Raw genomic sequence first — 23,753 nt, forward strand, 5'->3', positions numbered from 1 at the left:
CATCATGGGAAAGAATTATATGTCTTGGAACATAGATGTAGAAATGCATCTAGAGTCAATGGGTCTAATCAATATCATTAAAGAAAATAATAACAAGTCACCACAAGAAAAGGTGAAAGCAATAATTTTGCTTCATAAACATTTTGATGAAGGCTTGAAATGGTAATATCTCACGATTAAGGATCCACTTGTCCTTTAAAAAAGTCTGGAGGAGAGATATGACCACCAGAAAGAAGTCGTACTTCCCGCTACTCATGATGAGTGAAACAATTTATGTTTCCAGGATTTTAAGAAAGTTAACGACTACAACACTGTCATGTTTAAAATTGTTTTGCGACTGAAATTTTGTAGAGAAAATATCACAGATGGTGAAATGCTAGAGAAAACTTACTCCATTTTCCATGCATCTCACATTACCTTGTAACAACAATATCGTTTGCGCGATTATAAGAAATTTTATGAGCTAATCTTAGCTCTTCTTGTGGCAGAGAAAAATAATAAATTGTTGGATTAATTTTAAAAATTCCCCCCGAATTATGACCCTTGTAACACTTTACCCCCTGAACTTTGAGAAGTAACATCCGTTCCTCCCGAACTTTGAAAAGTAAAATCCATTCCCCCGAACTTTGTTCCGTTAACAAGTTTTACCCTTCTGTTACAATGAGTGACGGAATTGACACGTGTCACTTATTTAGTGAGAATTAAAAGTGCAATTACGCTGATACCCTCCTAATCAGATAATTCTCCATTTTTATTGAAAAATTTCACCATCTTTGTTCCCTATTTTCCTTCCTTTTTTTTCCTCATTTTGTTCCCCATTTTCCTCATTTTGTTCATCAATGTGGGTTGGATCTGATAGTGAAGACATCACACACGAAGAGAAATCCAAGAAGACAATTTTATGGGTGCATTCAATATAAGATAAATCGTTTAACATTGGAAGAAAAAGCTTTTGTATATTTGGGTTGAATCTAGTTCATTTGGGTTTGATTGAAGCTGTGAGTTGAATCTGTTTCATTTTATGATTGAATGCAGAATGAAGAGGAGAGAGGTTATGAGATCTCAATTGTGATATTTGAATATTCTCTCTTGCTTTCTCCGGCCAAAAAAAAAAGATGCCTCAAGGAACGTTTGAAGTTCTTCTTGTTAGTGTCAAGGGTCTTGAGAATGCTGATTTTCTCAGTAAGTTTCTTGTCACATTCTGTCTTGGATTCATTGTTCTGATCATGTTTTTGATCTTATGTTTTCTGGGTCCTTTTTTTCCTGATCTTTATGTTGCTCAAGATCTGAGTTTTCTTTCTTTAACGTTTGGAAGGGTTGTTACAGGTTAATTTAAGATAATATCCTCTTCAGATGGGTCATGTGCTTGACACGTAGTGAATTTTGTCACTCATTATAACAGAAGAGAAAAACTTGTTAACGAAATAAAATTCAAGAGAAACATATGTTACTTTTAAAAGTTCGTAGAGTAAAATGTTACAATGATCATACTTTGGGAATAATTTTTGAAATTAATCCTAATCCTAATGCATATCCTAATGTATTTCAAATAGGTTAAAAAAAAAAAAGAAAGATAAATAAAGGATAATATAGTAAATTAGCACCAAGAGAGAACCTGCATACTCGCCCCTTACATAAAGCCCAACCAAACCAACACGAATCCTCTCGGAGTCTCCATTTCTGCCTCGCCGCCGCAAAACCCTAACCCTAAACCTAATTCCCCTTCCTCTCCGAGCAAATGGGTCGAGTAATCCGCGCCCAGCGTAAGGGTGCGGGGTCGGTCTTCAAGTCCCACACCCACCATCGGAAGGGTCCGGCGCGGTTTCGATCCCTCGACTTCGGTGAGCGCAACGGCTACATAAAGGGCGTTGTCACCGACGTCATCCACGACCCCGGCCGTGGCGCCCCCCTCGCCAAGGTCACCTTCCGCCACCCCTTCCGCTACAAGCTCCAGAAGGAGCTCTTCGTCGCCGCCGAGGGTATGTACACCGGCCAGTTCGTCTACTGCGGGAAGAAGGCCAATCTCGTCGTCGGAAACGTTCTTCCTCTCGGCTCCATTCCCGAGGGTGCCGTCGTATGTAATGTTGAGCACCACGTCGGCGACCGCGGAGTTATTGCCAGAGCCTCCGGTGACTACGCCGTTGTTATCAGTCATAACCCTGATAATGGCACTACCAGGTATTTTTATTATCGAATATCAATTTGTGTTCTTTGGTCATGTACAAAATGCGGATCTTGTGGTTAGGGGAATTATGTTGATTAAGATGATAATGATGGAGCATAATGGATGAGAATGAAAACTTTTATTGGAGGTTTCTGCTCTGGCCTGAATTTTGTATTTGTTTCACTGTTCATCAACAATTTAAGCATGGGTTTTAGCTAGAAATTTCTTTTGGAAAGTTGTGATGTAAATTGTTTTGGACTTTGCAAAGTTCTTAATAAGTAAATTTGCTAGAAGTTGTTATGCGACTGTTGAAACTGAAAATGTAGCACTTTCTCACTTAGACCTCGTTTACTTCGCGGATTCGAGTTTTTAATTCGAGCTGAAAACTTTTTACTGTAGTAGAAAAAATTAGATGTGATATTTTCTGAGAGTTTTTACCATAGAAACTTAGAATTGAAAACTCGAATCGGTGAAATGAACGAGGTGTTAGTTTTTTTGGTAAAGTATTCCACTTTATGACATTAATACGGGTTTTACGAATTTTTAGCTTACACTTTGATTGCATTATCTAACTTTCATATTGTTCGACTTAAGAGAATGTGGATATTGTAGTCACATTATGAAGTGTAATGTAGTTGGATCAAGCATGCAAAGTGATTTGAGGGGGATCTTGTGTAAATTCTAAGTACAAGCATTTGCTATCGTTATCTTCTAGTAGTTCTTCAAGAGAATTGACCGATTTGCCCGGTAACATTGGTTTTTGTTATACTATTTTGGAAAATCGGGTTGGATGAATGAGGAGGAAGTTCTAAAAGTCTTAGTGAATAACTTGGCAATTTGGTTGTCTACTAGTACTGTGCCAACTTCCAGTAATCAATCATCCGTGTTAATTCATTTTCACTTCTAATGTGCTCGGTTGTTTCTTATGTTATACGCTCCCATTTTTGTTGTCAATTTTACTCTTTTCACCAATGCCTTTCTAAGTTCATGGATTTGACCTCTTCTTGACCCAAAATGTGTTTGTAGATGCTGCTACTTACGATTGTTTGTTGGTTTCTTGTTTTTGTTTTCCTCTTAAATTTTCTTATTATCTGTCTAGAATCAAGCTTCCATCAGGGGCCAAGAAGATTGTCCCAAGTGGTTGCCGAGCTATGGTTGGCCAGGTTGCAGGCGGAGGCAGGACAGAGAAACCGCGCTTGAAGGCAGGAAATGCATACCACAAGTTCAGAGTCAAGAGGAACTGCTGGCCTAAGGTTCGTGGTGTTGCTATGAATCCAGTTGAGCATCCCCATGGTGGTGGTAACCATCAGCACATTGGTCATGCCAGTACCGTTCGCAGAGATGCTCCCCCTGGGCAAAAGGTCGGTCTCATTGCAGCCAGGAGAACTGGTCGTCTCCGAGGGCAAGCTGCTGCCACTGCTGCAAAAGCCGACAAGAGCGCTTAGAGTTATCACTATTTGGATTCTTTTCGTTCAGTTTTGTCATGTGCTTGTGGACATCCTTTTGCTTTGCTCGCACATATTACTCGTCAATAACAATATTATGGTCACACCAAATTTTTAGTTGACGTAGGGCGGATATTCCATTGCGGGGTTAGAGGTACCAATTTTCTTTTACGGAAAGTGTCTTATTTCATTTCTTGCTTTCGTTGGAAAGTTTGTTAGAGTTGAAATTTTGATACACTTTTTTTTTTTTTTTTTTTTTTCATTACATGATCCTACTTTTGCTTATACAATGTTTCGCTGAGTACGTTTTGGAATATTGTGGAATGCCCTTTGCAGATTTTGGAAACGCTCGACAATTAACAGATAATTTGGTTTCTCAAACCATAACCGTGCTCTCAAGTCTTGACAATTAACAGAGTTTTATTTGAAACGCTTGAAACTTTAGTTACTTTTAGACCTCTAGCTTTAGGCTTTACCCATTAAACTCAATCCACTACAATCCAACTAGGCATGGATTCTCTATTTTGAAGAGTTGAGCCGCCTCATTCGTGTACCTTTCAATGTATTTAACTTTTCCAAGCTTCAAATTATCGTATTTTCATCATGTATCTGTAGAGACAATAAAGGGCGATTTTAAGAGGTCAACCACGACTGACTCAATCTTTTGTTCTTTGCTCAATTGCTGATTCGTGTCAACTACCTCTTGTAAGAGAGTGTTTGCCAATGAAATGCGCAGCCATCTCTTCGTCTATATAGGCTTAGTTTGGTAGTACTGTAGATTTTAGAAAAATTATTTTTTTCTGTGTTAAAAGAAGAAGCAGGTGTTACAAAAAATAACTGAGTGTTTGGTAAATTATAATTATAGTAGCTGTGTTGATTTTAAAATCAGCGTAATAGCGTTTGGTAAATTATGAAGTTGAATTACTATAAATAGTTATAAATTACGACTATATTAGGGGTTGTTCTTTTGTCCAAAAAACTCAAAAAAAGACAACTCAAGTTCTAACTTTATTCAAGTTCACGTTCTTTTAAGTTTCAACTTTATTCAATTTTAGTCAACTTTATTCAAGTTACAACTTCAACTTAAGTTATAACTCAAATTCAACTCAAAAATTACACTCAAGTTACACTCCAAAAGAATAACTCCTTATATTATACTATAATATAATATATATATAATTACAATATAATATATAGTTATTACTATATTTAATATAATACAAAAAAAATATTATTATATAATATATTATATAATTATGATATATAATATATATATTTAATATAATACAATAAAACTATTATTAAATAACTTATTATATAATTATGATATAGAATATAATAATATTATTAAAATGGTTAATATAATTACAATATTATAATATTACATAATAAATATTAATATTTCAATTATAATAAAATTAAAAATTACAACTATATTATATTATATTATATAATTATTATTATATTATATTAAACAAATATATTATAATTAATATATTATATAACCATAATGTTGTGTAATACACTATAATAAATAATAATATTAGAATTATAAGATTATATTAATATTTAATTATTATTATAATAAATATAATTATATCAATACAATATAATATATAATATATTATAAAATAATAATTACAATATCATATTATAATTATAATATCATATTATAATTATATTATAATTATAATATCATATTGTTAAAATTATTATAATATTATTATAATATCATATTATATGATAAAATAATAATATTAGAGTTATTAATATAATTATGATATTATTTGTTACAATATTACTATTATATTATATTATATTACGAGTCTGAATTTTAGATTGGGAAGATTGTAAATTTTAAATTTCATTAGGGGTATTATGAGTATTATGAAAATTTCATTAATTGTACTATGATGATTCCCGCACAATCTAAAAGCTAAAGTTGTCTTTAGGCTGTTTCTGATTTTGGCTGTAGATTCTTGAGAAATTCTTCAAAAAGTACTTTTGAAGAGATTTACCAAACACTAAAATCAACTTCTGCTACAAGCAGAAGCTAATTTTGGGAGGGAAAAGTAATACCAAACTAAGCCATAGTATATTTAACGTTTATTGAAGTAGGTCACCATTTCAAGGTATAAGCTTCCAAACCGTAATGCTCCCATTTCAAATTATTTGTCCCATCTAGGTCACCAAGCAAACATTTTACAAGTCAAACAAAGAAAAAAAAAAAACTAAAAATATATTACAGATCAGAAGCAGCCAAAAGCATTATCTAGTAGGCTATTCTTTTCCCAATTTGGTATTGTCTCCAAGAGAAAATTAGGAAATGCAACCCTTTAAATCAGCTTTTAAAAGTTAATTCTATTAAAATAAATGCAGAAATCTTTAGTGTTTAAGTAAGAGCATAAATCTTTAAATTCTCCGCCATTAAATGGGTGTTCCTTTAGAACTCTCTATTTTTGCCCCCTTGTTCAAAGCTCATACTCTTATGCAGTAGAGACTGAGTTTTAGGGCCGTGCACGATTTGGTTCAAATTGTTGGTTCCACGTTAGCACTGTTAATAAATAATTTAAAACCGAATCGGACCATTTTCTTTATAATATAGTCGGGTTTGTAATTTTTTTCTAACAGTGCGAACGGGATTGGATTGTTAAGCATAATATTTATTTAATACGTTGTTATTTATATTTAGACTTTAGATGACTGTAACATTATTAATTATAGACTTTTGATTTCCATTGCATGTTATTGTTATTTGTTACCTTTTGATTTTGGATGACTATCATATCACTAGTTATGGACTTTTTTTTAGATGGTATGTTATTGTTGTTACCTTTTGGATGGCTATAATATTATTGTTCAATAGTAATGACTCTTACCTTGGATTACAAATTATTATTGTTTGTAATTAATGTTAATTTTAAAGGATGATATGTATTACGTAACATATGATTTGTTAATTAAAAAAAAAATACTGACGGTGCAAATTATGGGTTGACTGGACCAGATTGTTTACTAGTTGTTCGGTTCGGTCCCATCTTACATCGGTCTGGTTTAGTCTGAATTTTTTGAAACTGTTAATAATGGTCATGTCTAAGAACCTTACGGTTTCGTATTGGACCAGGCCGTGAATAGCCCTACGAGTTTCCTTGGAAGGTTGTTAGTGGTCAATCGGCTGTTTGGAAGGGTAGCAATTGACATGAGACTCATTTGGTGCATTAATCATACAATGCAACAACACTTACATTGTTGTGGGTCTTTTATGCCCCTTAAAGTTGATGCTTCGATTGGCTTTTCTCATTAACATATGATATCCCCACTAAGTAGCTAGCCAAAAATGGAATGTCCATATCTGACCAAACGAATAATACTGCACCAAGTTGAGGAAATGTACTTAATTGAAGTGAAAGGAAGTGCAATTCTTAGTCAAGAGAACCTCTAGGACAAAGGTAGTTGGGTACCGGGTGTCTCCATTTGCCGTTAAATCCTGTAGCGCATCCCACAGTGTAGGGGTAACCCGTGACCGTGATCGCCTCTCAGCTCGGGTCGATTTCATTTGCTTCTCTCATTCAATTTCAACTTTTCGGAAGAGTTTCAGGTTCAGTTTTGTTCCTTTTCTAACATGACATTGGGCTGCTATTACCAGTAGTGATGTCTCTTCGTTAACATCTGTCAGGTTTTTTTGTTAGTTGGCAATTAATTGGCAGCGTTTAAAATTTTTTTTTTTAAAAACACAGGTTCAAGATTAGCCGAGGTTAACTGAGTTACAGCAGTTATGAAGTTTAAATTCAAGAGATATTTGAAAGTGCTGTTGATTTTAAATGTGGGATTTCAAGATATAAATGCTGAAATAGAAGATATGTTTTGGTTGGATTTCAAGCTATAAGTACTAATTGGTGTGCTGCAGAGATCTGTCATTTATTTATATAAATGATTTGAAGTTGCATGGCTTATCCACATGAAGCCGACGTGAGGGATAATGTGAATTTACAAGCCAAAGTGTGGCGTGAAGGATTAATTAGATGGTTTATCTGAAGAAGCAAAACGTGGAGATAATGGCTGCAGATAGAGTGTGAAGATAATTAGCAGAATAATTTGAATTACACTAGTAGTCATCTGGTTGACGTTTACAAATATTAGAAGGCTTATAAATATTGCTCAAGGTTGCTCACTTTATTTACGGGTTTAATAGAATATTCTTAGAAAAGAGTATGTAGGTTTTTGTGAGTCTTGTGTGTTATTGAGATCGTCCTGTATTGTCAGTCGAAAGAATTTCACTGTGCAGTTTTTAAAGACAAATGATGCTCGTTGAACAAGATTATCAAATAGATTTGATACGGTGACGATATTGTTGAAGATGGAGTCTTTGAGTGTATAAGTTTGATTGGTGATTGTAATTATTGATATTTAATGAATTATTTACTGTCTGAGAGTGATCCCGCGGATGGAAGTGGTTATCGAACTTCGTTACCAATTGCCAGTGCCAATTTATTTAGATCTAACAACATCTAAATATTATCACAAATGTTGCTTATGCACACGACCGTGTTTTCGGCTGCTTCTCTTTTATTGCTTGGTCTAGGACAATATTTTGGTCCAAATACGACCAATTGGCGTTTTGGCTTGTAGTGGACTTCAAAATGATACTGCTAATCCTTCCCACCTATTATTTTAGGCAACGGAAAATTAATTTTACGGCAAGGAGTGTTTCTCGTCTAGAAATTTTTTCTAATTTAGCGGCCTCTCTGGTTGCAGCTACATTTTTTTTTTTTTTAATACAATCCGCGGTTGAACTCCCTCCTCCCAAACTCCACTGCTACTTTCTGAATTCAAATGCATTGTACTTATTTTAATTACAAACCCTTGACAAACCGGTCTATTGTACAAGATAAAAGTCGACAATCACAAGCTATTTTTTTACATTTTTATCTACTTCTTATTTCTTAATGAAAATCCTTCAAACGTTTTCATAAAAAAGTAAGTAAATAAATTAACAAAAAAATTTCAGAAGGGAATGTCATAATGTAGAGAGTTTGTGGGGGCTGCCATCAATGGTCCCTCCTAGCCCACAAGGCAATAACTAAATGGGCCAAGTCCAATACTTTCAAACATGCAGAAGTTCCCAATTGGGGTATTTGACTTGTTTTTTATCCAAAAAAAGCAAAAACAAAAGAAAAAAAATAGTTGTAATCAATTTCCTAGCTAACCCGAATGGATCAATCTAATAGCTCTGACCAAAATTATCGCCCGCCTGCAAGTTGAACAATAGATACATGTACACAGATATGACTTGATAGGGGGTCAGCAATCTCGTCTTGTACCATTTGTGCATGTCACGAGCCCTTTTTCCCACGCAAAAATGTTGTTGCACTATACATACATACATACATATATATATATATCTATATATAACTTATGCTGTAACACTGCATTCCTTAGAACCAGAATCATAGTACGCAGGGGAAGATTTTAGAATGCAAATGAAAGGAGTTATTAAGTTCAACACACACTCTTCAATAATGTCGGGCTTGACAAAACTTCCATTTGCGGTGTCGATTCGGGAAGCTTATTCACCGAAGAAAAAGCTTAATTTCGCGCGTCATAGTGATTCGTTGTCTTGCAAATGCCAATCACAACTATCGCCAACAACACAGCCATCAACGCTAGAGATCTCGCACAATGAAACTCTGTTGAAATCTCTCGTCCTTCATCAAGAGGTAAAAGCATGATATATATGTAAAAATCGTGAGTACTTATTTATTTTTATTTTTTTTCAAAGATTCTTGGTTCTTATTGGAAGCAATGGATATTTTGTTGTTGTTAGGTTGTATCTAATCAGGCTTATCATCACGAGCATGATCCGAGCAGTGTGAGTTCTACATCAGATGAACTGATAGCGAAGATTAAGAAGGCGTTACGAGAACCTTCTAGTCAGAGGGCTAAAATGAAACTGGTTGACGTAATTCAACGGCTGGGAGTTGGACACCATTTTGAAAAAGAAATTAGACTGTTACTTGAAGGATTCTTGGATTACAATTCCAATGAAGGCCTCTATGACGCGGCGCTCCGTTTCCGCTTGTTGAGGCATAATGGCTTGCCAACTAGCTCAGGTATCGGTCTAAAACTCTACCGGTTAATTAGAGTCTATTGTTTTCTTATCGTAATTATTAAACTATACTTCTTGTTAGACCTGACAGGCGGCTATAAAATCCTAACACTTTTTTACCATTTAAAAACAGAACCTCAAATTATTATATGTGGCATATGTGCAGTACTACACTTTGAACCAAGAATTGAGCTCCCTTGCAAAATGGACTTGGTACAATTTTATCATTTTTTTCATGATTTATAGCATGTCATACTCATAGACGATATAGCTAATGTTTTTTTTTAACCGTCTTCAGAATTAATGGTATATCATTAATTGTCATAGTTTGTCTTTTTTGGCATGAAAAGGTATTACAACACACTAACCAATTCAATATAAATAGAGTGCATATGGGGTCTTTGAAAGTGATCAGATAAGATTGAAAACCAATTAGAAGGTTATTTTGTTCTAAGTACACAATTGAAATAATATTGTATTATTATTTCATATCATTCCTCTGCCCAGCTTAAATCTTAACCCTCTCTATAACTATAGCATCCCCAATTTCTGTCATAACTAAAGAGGCATTATCTTTTGGATTCTTAATTAGCTTATGAAGGTTGAATATATCCTTTGTGGTCTGCTAGATGTTTTCGACAAATTTATGAACAACAAGGGAGACTTCAAGGAATCACTGAGACAAGACATATGGGGTATGTTGAGCTTGTACGAGGCATCCTACCTCGGCGCAAAAGGCGAAGATAAATTACTCAAAGCCATGGAATTCACAAGATCTCACCTCAAACAGTCATTGCCGTCTTTACCTCCTCAGTTGCAAACTCAAATTGCCAAATCCTTGGAGCTCCCAAGGCATTTGAGGATGGCAACATTAGAAGCCAGAAACTATATCGACGAATATAGCCAAGAAAGCAACCATTCTCTAGCTCTTTTGGAACTTGCTGAATTGGAATTCAGCGAGCTTCAGTCACTCCACAGAAAGGAGTTGGCTGAGATCATAATGTAATTAGCTATGGATATCCCTTTGTTTTTGTCGCATGTCTTTATATTATTATATGTTGAATCATTTTCTTGTTTTGTTTAGATGGTGGAAACAATTGGGACTTGTTGAGAAACTTGGTTTTGCCAGAGATCGACCATTTGAGTGCTTCTTATGGACTGTGGGGGTATTTCCTGAGGCAAGCTATTCGAACATCCGAATTGAGCTTGCCAAAACTGTTTGTATTTTACTAGTCCTTGATGATATCTACGACACTTATGGCTCATTGGATGAACTTATCTTATTCAACGATGCAATCAAGAGGTTAATTCCATCCACCATATTTTGACACTATAAATAACAGTTTAATTAAGCCATATATACAAAATCAGTTTGATAATTTTATTATATGACATTTTCCTTTTTCAGGTGGGAGCTTAGTGCAATGGAGCAGCTTCCTGCTTACATGAAAATATGTTACATGGCATTGTACAATACCACTAATGAAATTGCCTACAGAGTTCTTAAAGAACACGGATGGTGTATTTCTGCACACTTAAAGAGAACGGTATTTTAATTTCAATTCAGCTATTATATGAAAATCTATTTGGTTTCATATTCAGGGAAAATTGAGCAAATTCTGTTATTTTTGCAGTGGATAGATATATTTGAAGCTTTTCTAACAGAAGCAGAATGGTGCAACAGAAGATACACGCCCACTCTAGAACAATATTTGACAAATGGGGTGACCAGTGGAGGATCATATATGGCGTTAGTACACTCATTTTTCCTCATAGGCCATGATGTTACAGACGAAACCGTATCAATGATGGAGCCTTATCCCGAGCTCTTCTCTTGCTCAGGGAAAATTCTTCGGCTTTGGGACGATTTAGGAACTGCAAAGGTACATGTTCATGTTGTTTAGAATCAAATATCATGAATAATAGAACTTTTTGTTCATGCAAATGTTGAGAGGGAGCAATTAGCATAAGAAACAACTAATACAGCCACATTAAGTGGACGACGACTAAAGTTTCATTACAAATATCATTACAAATCATGGCAGCCCCAGTATATAAAAAAATCCGTAATTATTAAAAAAAAATGCCAGTCCTTTCTATTTATTTATCTATCATTGGTTGAAAAATGATACTGATCATCCATAGTATTGCTTTCTCAAAATCACTATTAGTATGAGAAACTCATTTTTGCTGACATTGCAATTTATTATTTTACTTTTTTCTTAGGAGGAGCAAGAGAGAGGAGATGTGGCATCCAGCATGGAGTGCTACATGAAAGAAAACAATGTGGAATTGGAAGATGAAGCCAGAAAGCATATAAAAAAGATGATTGGGAACTTATGGATGGAGCTAAATGAACATTTAATGGCTCCATCTGCATTGCCTAGGTCGATTACCAAAGCCTGCTTTAACCTTGCGAGAACTGCCCAAATTATCTATCAACATGGGGATGACGAGACCTTTTTCAGCGTAGAAGATCACGTACAATCGTTGTTCTTTACACCTTGTAAATGATACTATCACATGCAAATTTGTGTATCTATCTCTTTCAGCTTCAAGTTTTGGCCATTTGGCATTGTGCAAGACCAAGAGTAGGTGTAATACTTCATCATCAGCTTTATCTGCGTACTTTTCTTCTAAGAAAGAAAAATATTTGTAATTGTTCTTTGACAAAACTTGATTCACATTTTCTTCTAAAAAAAAAATAAAAATAAAAAAAACTTGCTTCACATTTTAGTCTCACTTTGTAAGCTTGCGAAGACATCTTAGACTGTCAGGTGGAGTATTAATATGATGGACTACTTACTCAATCTTCCAAGTAGAGTGAAAGTTCGGATCACCCGGTCTGAGTCTAGAAAGAGTTTTAGGCCCAGCCCGAAAATGTTGTTTTGTCTTAAACTACTAGCCCGATCCCAACACTCAAGCAGGCTGGGACCAGTCTAATCATAAGGGGCTTCGGTCCGACAGTTTGATTTGATCTAAACTTTTAACTCTACTTTTAACTCATCCTTTAAGAAGTTCTAGGCCTCTTGTTTTCTTTTGTTCGAATCACAATTTAAGTTTTTGCTAAATGTTTTTTATAATAAGAATATTCAACTTTTTTACTACAGTGTTCTATTTCATATAAATTCACTTTTTTACTCAAATTAAAAACTCTAACTAAAGAAAAGAACGAGGCTCTAGTGTTGTTCTTTTCACTGGTTTCTTAAATAAGCTACCATGAAATCTGTATCAAGTATTAGATGCCTAATTCTACATTATCGAGAGCAAGAAAATCATAGAAGAAAATTAAACAAAAATAAGCACGTAAAATTTATAGAGATTCGTCTTGATACGAGACTACGTCCTCTTCAATTGTTGCAGTGATTCACTATGATGCAAACGAAATTTACATGAGAAAAATCACACATCTCATAACTCTTTGTGTTTCTAACCTCTCTAATAAACTCAAAATCTATGTACTCATTTCTTTGTGTAAAACAATAATTGTCAGATCAATAATTAGACTCAACAATTTAACAGTATGTCCACGGTTGTTATGATTCTTAGGACATGGAAGTAGAAGAATTTCAAACAGGCTAGATATGCCATTGGATCAATATCCTCCCAGACCAAACAATTAGTCATGTGATCAATTTATAAATGATGAATTCAAAGCTACTAGGACCTTCTTGTAAATGAAGCACCTACCAAAGAGAAGACCGCGCATATACTTTTGTCTCTACATGATTTTTCTGTTATTCATCTTTTGTTAACTATATATTTTTCATTGCTTTTCGAAATAAGAGATAAGTTAGCTATGAGGAGAATATTTTCACTCTCATTCTGTGGCAAATGTGTGTTTTCTTCTCTTTTTTATTTTCCTTTTTGTTTTATCTAATGCATTATAAACTACATTGTGGGGACTAATTGATCAACTGCTGGTTTACATTTTCCTTCAAAACTTAGTACTAGATTAGTTTTTTTTTTTTTTTTTTTTGATGAATTAGTACTCGATTAGTTGTTCATGCTTAATGATGAATATATATGCTCCTTGAATATCCAGGTTTGAAAGCCATAGATCCAGCTTATGCTTTGCCTATTAATGTTGTAAACAGGATTTTTTGATCCCTAGAAGTAAATTTAATTTACAGCGTTATTGCAATTTAATAACTTTCATTTGGACAAAGCTTGTTGAATTACTATCTAGATGATGCTAATAAGAAGAAAAGAGGAAAAAAAAAAAAAAACGAAAATCTATATATGAACTTATTTTAACAAATATATCTATAAATATATATATATATATATATAAATAATAAGAGGATCATATCCCAAAATCAATCTCCTGAGATGCTTTAGGAAAGCATTATGTTGTTATTAAAAGTTTTCTTTTTCCCTCAGCAAAAGAGGCATTGGAGAAATGTTTTGGCACATTCCAATACCATTGCTGAGAAGCACTGCTAAGAAAATCTTATCCAATATATTCACTAAGAATCTCCATTTTCCCCTTAGCCATACGGGGCAGAGAAACATTTGCCACAATTACAAATCTACTACTCGTGCTATACCATGCTTTTGCGGACAAAATTTTCTTGTCATATATACAGCTCAGTGGTTTAAATAGGTGGTGGGGAATAATTTTGGAATTTGGTGTGACACTAGTTTGTCTATGTAGTGGTAAAACTTGTTAATTAACCGGTCCCACAAAAAAAAAAAAAAAAAAAAAAAAAAAAAAAGAAAAACAGAGGCAAAAACAAAAGATAGAGCTGAGACGTTCCCTTGCCCTATTCTACACCGGTTGATGAATCTCATTTATTAGGAGCGTCTGAGATTGATTGGAGGTTTCCTTGAATCATGAATTATGAATCATGATACTAGTTGCGGTCCCAGTACTTGAATACTACATAAAAGAAACTTCCGTTGCCATCCAAATTCCATTACGTTAACATAAAATATGATGTGATGACTTGCTTTCATAGATATGAAAATGGCAACTTTTGGAGTAAATACTACTTAATTATCCACGTCATTTTATGGTATACTAGGATTAACTACATCATCATACACAAATAATAATAATAATAATAATAATAATTTTTTGAACTTTAGGCTCTCTTGCAAAATCTCAAGTCCACTTATGATAAGCGATTATTCGGTGAAAGAAAAATCCATTGCAGAAAATCAACATTAGCGACAGTGGTAGTCTTAAGCATTACAACTAATAAAAAGTGAGTTTTATAGAAAATGGGTCACAAATAGGATCAACCTTCTAGAAGTTGTATTTATAGTCAATTGTAGTACTCATAGCTTTTTTTATGAAACAAATTAAGCCCGGTTTATTTCATAACAATGATCATAGTTCAAACTGACATTTAGCCAATCAATAATCTAAATTTTTTGGACAGTTCAAAATGACTTGAACTGCTCAATTTAAAATTTACTTTTTTTTTTTTTTTTGAGTTCAAACCGTTTTTAAATATTAAAAAGTCAGTATATCCACTTTACTTTCTACACCTATTCAAATATAAATTCGAGTATTATTCTAATATACTTTAATTATATATACAAATTTATTGCAATTTAAACAACACCGTTTATATTTTTCAATTCAAATCAAGACATTTCCAAAGGGCACAAGTCACAAGTATGAAATTTCATTCCACAAAATGGTAACTACTAGCGCCAAAACGACACTCAATTGCCTTGCTGTGGATGGTCGGAAGCAGATTGGAGTTGGTATGTGCGTGTGTGTCTGTGATTTGTGTAAGTTGTGGTTTCTGCACGTGACCTCGTAGTTCGACAATTTTCTGAGCATCAAATTCCACAAAACGCAGAAGATCAACATATATTAGAATCACGTGCGGGTGAGAGAGGTTTCCTTTTTTGGCCTTTTGCTCCCAGTTTTTCAACAAAACAGCCGTCACCTCCTACCCAATTATCCTCATTTCTCAGTGTTGTGTAATTCACAAGCACATTTCACGTGGCCACTGTGCCACTCCCCTTGTTACTATGTGAACAAGACCATGGTAAGCCATTGTAACTCACCAATGGAAAAATGACACGTCAGCATAGTTTGAGACATCTGCTTACGTGGACGTATTCGGTTGGTTGTCAAGTAGCCAATTGGTGCTCTGTAGAGATAACTCGGTTACATAAATGTTTTTCTTAAAAAAAAGTTACCTCCTTTGGACAGCCAAAAAAGCGTGACAGACTTTGAGAGTGTGAGAGGGTATTAAAGGCGTCATGAACGTCAACATGCGTGCACTCTACCACCAAATGCCTGTGCATCTACACCCCCCAAATTCTTTAAAATATTTCCCAAGATCAAATCTTTACTATTTAATTTCTTTATAGTTTAATATAATAGTACCACATCAAATGTCACATATCTTCCGCTGTAAAGTGATGGTAATTGGTAACACATGATACAATTTTTCTAATCATTCGATCATGACCATAATTTAATGTTTATTTAGGTTATTATTTGTTTATGTCTTAGTTGGAGTCCAAATAAGGACCTCAGAAATAAAGAAGACAAAAATAAGGGGAAATGATTGTGACCCATATTATGGTCCATCATTGGCATTCAATTGGCAAAGAGATGTGGTTGAGGAAGAAGTTGCATGATTCCAATCCTTGGTTGTTTGCGTGCTTTTGACGTGCAAGTCAAAAAAAAAAAAAAAAAAAAAAAATTGATAGCACAGTGAACTGTTTTATCGTTTACTTAAAAATAGGCCTATTAGCTGAGAACCTCCAAAAAGGCTACACAGATAATACTGAACCATGGTAATCATTTTAACCCAAGCACTGGAACTCTCTTTGCGCAAGAAATCATTCAATCAATGCAATTCGATAATTCACAATCGATTTTTCTTTTGGTTCAGTCTTACCAAATTGACAGTCTGTGCAATGAAGTCTGCTTTAAATTTAAACTGGTCCAGCTGTGGAAAATATCTCCAACGCCTCATTGTACTATTTATTTAGTATGAGAATTTAAATCAAAGTAATTATAATTATGTTTATTATTTTAAATTTAAATTATTATTTTAAAATTATGATTTAAAATTATAGGGTTGAATCACCTTAAATTAAGAAATGTGGTTTTAAAATTATGAGTGATTCTTATTTAAAACATTAAATTAAATTTTAAATTATTCAAATTAAATACTAATTCGATCTAAAATTATGATTTTAGATTCACCCACCAAACACCTCCTAAAAGGTCTCCTAAAATGCCCCTCTCTCACGTGGGTTCTTTATATTGGGGGGCATTGGATTTTTTATTTTTATTTTTGGGCCAATACATCAAAGGCTTTTATGAGAGTAGAGAGTAGAGTGTAGAGTGATACTTCTGGTTCGGTTCGTTAATTTGAGTTTTAATTTGAGTTAAGATGTGATGTTGTATAAAAAATTTTTATTATAGTAAAAAAGTTAAATGTGACTGTTTTTAAGAGTTTTTTACTGTAATAAAACTTAAATTCTAAACTCGAATAAGAATAGAGCCGTGATTTCAGCTTTTCTCATTGGCTTGTGATACAAGTGATTCGTGCAAGAAAGACCGTACAGATATATTTCTTCTTTAGCTGAAAAAAAAAAAAAAGAAACCCCTTTCTTTTTTCTGAGTCTTTTACCGTTTTTGATTTTCAAAATGTCTTCTTTTGAGCTGTCCGTCCTCATTAAACAAGAAGGATCGTTTGGTTAGCCATTGGTTATCTACTAATCCATTAAGTGTATAATTGCACAAGTAGTTTCATAATATGATCGAGTGAATCCCTTCTTTCTTATGTATGTCATGAAATCTAACTTTCTTTTGTGATTTAGCATATTATTAGCACACCTGAGATCCATTATTGCAAAATCCTACATATATGAAATTGAGTGTTGCGGATCGGGCCCATTTAGTTCACTGATTCGAGTTTTTAATTTGAGTTAAGATGTGATTTTATATGAGATTTTTTTACAGTAGTAAAAAAGTTAGATGTGATTATTTGTGAGAGCTTTTTACTGTAACAAAACTCAAATTCTAAACTCGAATTAGCGAAATGAACGGGGCCTATAATTTTAACAATTAAAGCTAAATCGGAAGGTTTGTTGAGTCCACAAGTATAATGGGGCATTAAAGTTCATTTCAATAGTACGAACACATTTATGATCCGTTCAGTTCGTTAATTTAAATTTTTAATTTGAGTTTAGATATAAATTTATGTAAAAAAAAATTAAATATGATAATTTTTAAATATTTTATATTATAACAAAACTCGGTAAAATTACTGACTCTTATTATTGATAAAATAAAAATGATGCAAAGCTATCTATACCCAAAAGAAAAGGCGAACTATCATTGTCATTATTGGCTTTGGAGCATGACTTTATGGGTTTCCAAATCTGTCAAAATACCAATTCTGCAGTCCCATAACCCATTTACCCATTTCTCAATACGAGACATTTTATTTCTATCATAATTCCCACTAATATCATATTTTATTGTCAAATATCTCAATTATAAGTCACGCATCTCGAGAGCCACCAGAAAAAAAAAAATTCACACTTTATTTGTAGTAAATCAAAATTTAAAATTCCATGAAAAAAAAAATCAACATTTAAAAGGGAGAAGAAAAAAAGAAAAAAGAAAAAAGAAAAAGGATTGGAAGAAATGTGTGGCATTGTACAGTGCGCTCCTCCTACTGCCCAGCTGGCACTGCCCCTCCGCCAAGGTAAAACAAATCGCAAAGATGATAAAGTGAAGTGACGTTGCCATGCAAAAAGTCCCATTTGCCCTTACTCACAAGTACATGAAAAACTTCCCTAAACTCGCTCTGAGAAAGCCAATCCTTCGGTAATGAAACGACGTGTCGTTGAGAAAAAGCGAGTTTCGAGTTAAAGCTACACGCGAAGAGAGTGGTCCAGATCTTTTTTTTATTCCAAAAGGACATGGCTCAGACGCTTGCGAGCAAAAGAGGGAGCCTCTTTTAGCTCGTATGCCAGTGACAGCTGGCCACTCCATGAACCAGCTGTAAAATAACACGTGTCTCCCTTTAATTGGATAGAATCTGCACTCATCTTTTCTGGGCAGATGTGCCGTACCCTGTGCCCCTCAGTACAGTGCCCAGCTTTTGTCCAGCTAAGTGGGGGGGGGGATTAACGGCTACATTTTTTTAAGTTGTTTTTTTTTTTTTTTTTTTTTTTTTTATTTTCAAAATCTTTTCGGAATGTTTTGGAAATTTTTCGGAAAATATTCCCACGTGGCGCTGAGGTGGCACGTAAATCCAGCTGACGTGGCCAATGACATGGGAAAAAAACGTGAAGGAATAGAGAGAGAATGAGAGAAGGGCTTGTGAAAGAAGCCAACCGAATCCGGCTATAAAATGGGAGTGTTTTTGTATTGTGACCCTACAGAGCAGCAAGCATTTCGGAGTAGTAGAACCTTCACTCTCTGCTCAGCATTCTCTTCCCTCTTTCTCTCTGTTTTCTTTCATTTGTTTTTTCTCAATTCTCATGGCTAAAATGTCTGGTACGGTAATGAGTTTGTTGTTTATGGCTCTTGTTGTAACGGTGAGTTCCGTTAGCTCAGCCAAGTTTGAAGAGCTTTTCCAGCCTAGCTGGGCTATGGACCATTTTGTCTACGAAGGAGAGCTTCTCAAGCTCAAACTTGACAACTATTCTGGTAATCTAACAAAAAAATCCGATTTTTTTTATTATATATCCATTCATAATATAATAAATGCAGTCCAAATTTTGTTTTTGTTTTTGTTTTTTTGTTTTTTTTTCAGTTTTTTATCTGTTTCACAAGTCCTGATCGTATTTGCTTGGTTGGGCATAAATTTTCAGGTGCTGGGTTTTCATCAAAGAACAAATATATGTTTGGGAAAGTGACCATCCAGATTAAGCTCATCGAGGGTGATTCTGCTGGAACTGTTACTGCTTTTTATGTAAGTATAAAGAGCATTAAAACGCTAATCTCATGCATATTAACAATGTTTTTATAATAATACATGTGCCATTATATCATATTTTCGTTTGTTAATATGTTTGCGTTGATCTTATGTTTGTGCGTTAATAAAGGTCGTAGAAATTTGCTTTCTATAAGGACAATATGCTTTTCTTTATCTTTTATGCCCTTTCAATTAGTGTTACCACTTAAGCGACCTTGATTCTTGAATAGACCCATTTGTAAAAGTCGAGGACAGCTCAGATGATGGTACTGACGTCAGCTGGGTCCCCCAAATCAATAATTTCACAAACCAATCACTCAGTTGGATCGAAACGTTTTCTCAGTCACAGTCAGTCACAGACAAATTTCATCTTGGATTTTCATGAACCAATCAATGGCTAAGCTAGTCTTGTTATTATTACTACAACCCTACCTGCTACGTGTTTTCTTTTCCTCGTGAATTGCTGCAATTCCCTTTAATTCTTCATTTATTGTTGTCCGTACTCATCAATATGCATAGTTGAGGTTTGTCACACATCTTAGTAAAGATTATTAGGATGTTCAGTAAATTACAATTATTAACAAATGAAATTTGTCACTTTTATATTGTTCATATGTATTTTAAAAAATGGAAAATCTTGATGGGTTTTAATTTATTTGATTTTTTCTGATGCAGATGTCATCAGACGGTCCAAACCACAACGAGTTTGATTATGAGTTCTTGGGAAACACCACTGGAGAGCCCTATTCGGTTCAGACCAATATTTACGTGAATGGAGTAGGTAACAGAGAACAGAGACTGAACCTGTGGTTCGACCCCACCACGGAATTCCACTCATATTCCATTTTCTGGAACCAACGCCATGTTGTGTACGCCACTGATTCTCTCACTCCAAAAATTTACTCTTCGCAACATAATTAACTACTTATGCTTTAAAAATGTATCATTTTTCATAAGACTGTAAATCAAGTTGGCACAAAACAACAAACTTGTCCATGAAAAATGACAATGTTGTGTGAGCCACCGATTCTCTCACTCCAAAAAATTTACTCTTCGTATAGAACATAATAAACTACTTATGCTTTAAAAATGTGTCATTTTTCATAAGACTGTAAAATCAAGTTGGCACTAAACAACAAACTTGTCTATGAATAATGGCAAGGAATCTTGGATGATGATGTCTCTAGGGGTCCCCCCACCACCATCTTTGCATAATCCGTACAGGGCCCCATTTGTTTTGCACTTTTCATCATTGAAATGGTTACTCATGATTAAAAAAAATTACGGTTGGAATTAACATTTTTTATTTTTATTTTTTGCTTTGATACAGTTTTATGGTGGATGAGACTCCAATTAGAGTGCACACCAATATGGAGGAGAAGGGCATTCCGTTCCCAAAAGACCAAGCCATGGGCGTGTACAGCTCCATTTGGAACGCGGACGACTGGGCCACACAAGGCGGTCGGGTCAAGACGGACTGGTCCCACGCGCCGTTTGTGGCCTCATACAAGGGATTCGACATCAACGCGTGCGAATTCCCCGCCACAGTTTCCGCCGCCGACGGTGCCAGGAAGTGCAGCAGCTCCGCCGAGAAGAGGTTCTGGTGGGACAAGCCCACATTGTCGGAGCTCAACCTCCACCAGAGCCACCAGCTCATGTGGGTCCGGGCCAACCACATGGTCTATGATTACTGCTCCGACACTGCTAGGTTCCCCACCATCCCCCAGGAATGTGTCCACCACCGCCACTAAAACACTACTACTACCACTGCCATTACTACGGCTCTCTCAAAAAAAAAAAAAAAAAAAAAAAAAAAAAGTAAACAAGTGGGGAGGATCAAAGTGAGCTTCTTGTTATGTATAAAAACATGTGCTCCATGTTTTTTTTTTGTTTGTTTTTTTTATTTTTGGTTTATTAAGTTTGTTTATTTGTTTGTTTTATGTTGTTCTTCCTCTGTAGTTAAAATTTCACCTTGTATTATATAAGAAAGTTTTTTTTTTTTTTTTGGCTACTTATAATTTGCTATCAAAATATCTTGAAACATGTGGGGGGCTGGTTCGTGGTGTCGAAATGTTTGTGAAAATGGTTCCCCATGCTTACAGCTGCCACACGGTACAAAAAAATTTGTCATGGGATGGATTATGTTATGGGGGACCATATGTGGAAATTATGGTTAACTTGGTTGGTTGGAAGCGGATATAAAGTAATGGAACAGAGGAAAAAACAGGGCAACGTTACGAAAAGTACTGAGTACCTTGTTTAAATGAGCGAGATTTTTTGGTGGGATATATCATATTTGTATACACACACACACACACACCCATTGACTCTTATGGGAGCAACTTATTTAAGCAAAGCAGAGATTATGACAAGTGCATGCATATTAGCAACACTCAAAAGAAGAAGAATAAGGGTTATTAATTTTGTATCTGAAAACGTCATAATATTGGTAAACTGAAAATGTCGGTGTTAAAACATCATTAAATGAGATGGCTCTCATCGTGAGTTTAAAACATGAGTAAAGAAAAGATATATATCTCTGTTTGTATATCTTCTTTTGCTGCACTTTTGTTTATTTTTTATGCAATTTTACGGTGCTTTTATTGTTGTTATTATTATTTTTCTGACGGTGCTTTTTATTACTTGATCAGTCAGTGTGCCATATCGTACCAAGAAAGAAAAAAGGGGACACTATATGTTATCCAAAAATAATAATTATAAGCGCGTGACCCTTTGGTCCCTTTCTCATAAACCCAAGCTAAAAACTTTTACAAAACAAAAAAAAAAAAAAAAAAAAAAAACTAAGTAAAAATCTTTCCCTCGTAAGCCGCGTTCTAAAGTAACGTTGCATTTGAAGACTACAAGAACATAAGCAGTCATAGCAAAATATCAAAATCCATTCATGGTATATAGGTAAGAAGACAATCGAAGAAACAGGAATCCATATTCGGAACAATGGCAGATAACCCTACCTTGCTAGATTAAATGATTTCATTGATTCTAGATTTTTTTTTTTTTTTTTTTTTTAAATCTAATGGGTTTGTAGTAATAATACTTCTGAGATGTATTCTGTATACTATAACTTTTCATATATCCTTAAAATTTTCTAGAGAAACTCGATGGCATGAACTGTTTTTTCTCTTACCAATAAAAATTATTGTTTTAGGCATTAAATTAATTTTCAATGGTTTACTTTTCAAAGATTTACATTAATTATAGAACGCTTTTCAATTATAAATTTAACCGTTAAAAATATTAATTGACCATTAAAACTGTGACGCCCCTCCTATGAGGCCGCCACTGTAACTTAAATTTTAACTTGTACTTACTGGGGTTTCTTAAAATATGCGGAACATTTTTTTTTTTATATAAGAAGGAATACTTTCATAATTTGTAACAATAATTTCAAATAAGTGAATCACTAAATTTCTTAAAGTTTTTCTTAATTTTAGTTAAGATAAAACCTTTTAGGAATATCCTTCAAACGGAATAGCATTTGAACTCTTGTTTCAAATACTCTTTAAAAGCTTCTCTAAAACTAGTCATTTCAATCGGCCATCTCATTTGACTTTAAAACGGATTTCGTGAGAAATCTTAAATTCAAGTACATCTTAAAGTCCTTCTAAAATTACTCATTTAAATCGTCATGTTTAAAATTCATTTATTTGTTGCATGTACTGTAACATTCTAAAACTTAAATACTCAAAACTAGGGTTGTTAGCTACAACCTTGGTTTTCTTAACATACATATGTACGTATACTTTTTAAACATACATACTTGAAACCTTTGAATCATATAGACATATACATGATTTTTCTTAAACTTACTGCGGAAGATAACTGCGTGAGCGGTATCCATTCCCATCTCCACCATTCGTCCACCGCTCGCCATTGCCCTTCAAGAATTGCTGATAGGTTTCTTACCTACAGCATGAACATATCAGATTGAGCTTTCGCTCAGTAAGTAGGAACTATATCTCACAAAATAACTGTAAGTACACATGAATAAATATGCATGAGCTGATTATGCTTAATTATGATGTCTTATCATAATTTGATTATCTTATCTTATCTTTCTTACTGATGGGCCCGAGTGCTCACGTACCACTTGCGCGCAATCATCG

At 34.3% G+C, this 23,753-nt stretch overlaps 3 protein-coding genes across 4 annotated transcripts; all 3 read left to right on the forward strand.

Annotated features, from left to right (window-relative positions):
- The first annotated feature begins 1,637 nt into the window (after positions 1–1,637).
- On the forward strand, positions 1,638–4,269 carry LOC21401280 (60S ribosomal protein L8-1). 2 transcript variants are annotated; one of them, XR_002903355.1, is made up of 3 exons: positions 1,638–2,178; positions 3,264–3,763; positions 3,946–4,269. XR_002903355.1 is itself a non-coding variant. In XM_010111268.2 (2 exons), exons 1-2 carry the CDS (start codon positions 1,739–1,741, stop codon positions 3,607–3,609), a joined length of 786 nt encoding a protein of 261 aa, XP_010109570.1. In that variant the 5' UTR covers positions 1,638–1,738; the 3' UTR covers positions 3,610–3,937. The 2 variants fall into 2 exon arrangements, 1 of the variants encoding a protein (XP_010109570.1); XM_010111268.2 differs by lacking the exon at positions 3,946–4,269 and having other exon boundaries at positions 3,264–3,937.
- A 4,859-nt stretch (positions 4,270–9,128) lies between these two features.
- Positions 9,129–12,229, forward strand: LOC21401282 (probable terpene synthase 11). The gene is made up of 7 exons (XM_010111270.1): positions 9,129–9,326; positions 9,434–9,719; positions 10,345–10,717; positions 10,800–11,018; positions 11,124–11,262; positions 11,350–11,598; positions 11,942–12,229. Exons 1-7 carry the CDS (start codon positions 9,129–9,131, stop codon positions 12,227–12,229), a joined length of 1,752 nt encoding a protein of 583 aa, XP_010109572.1.
- A 6,843-nt stretch (positions 12,230–19,072) lies between these two features.
- LOC21401284 (xyloglucan endotransglucosylase/hydrolase protein 9) lies at positions 19,073–21,640 on the forward strand. Its single transcript, XM_010111272.2, has 4 exons — positions 19,073–19,361; positions 19,526–19,626; positions 20,305–20,498; positions 20,960–21,640. The coding sequence occupies exons 1-4, from the start codon at positions 19,193–19,195 to the stop codon at positions 21,378–21,380; spliced, it is 885 nt and encodes a 294-aa protein (XP_010109574.2). The 5' UTR covers positions 19,073–19,192; the 3' UTR covers positions 21,381–21,640.
- The last annotated feature ends 2,113 nt before the right edge of the window (positions 21,641–23,753 follow it).

This window comes from Morus notabilis, unplaced genomic scaffold (assembly GCF_000414095.1).
Source record: "Morus notabilis unplaced genomic scaffold, ASM41409v2 Scaffold199, whole genome shotgun sequence".
In the NCBI taxonomy this organism is placed as follows: Eukaryota; Viridiplantae; Streptophyta; class Magnoliopsida; order Rosales; family Moraceae; genus Morus; species Morus notabilis.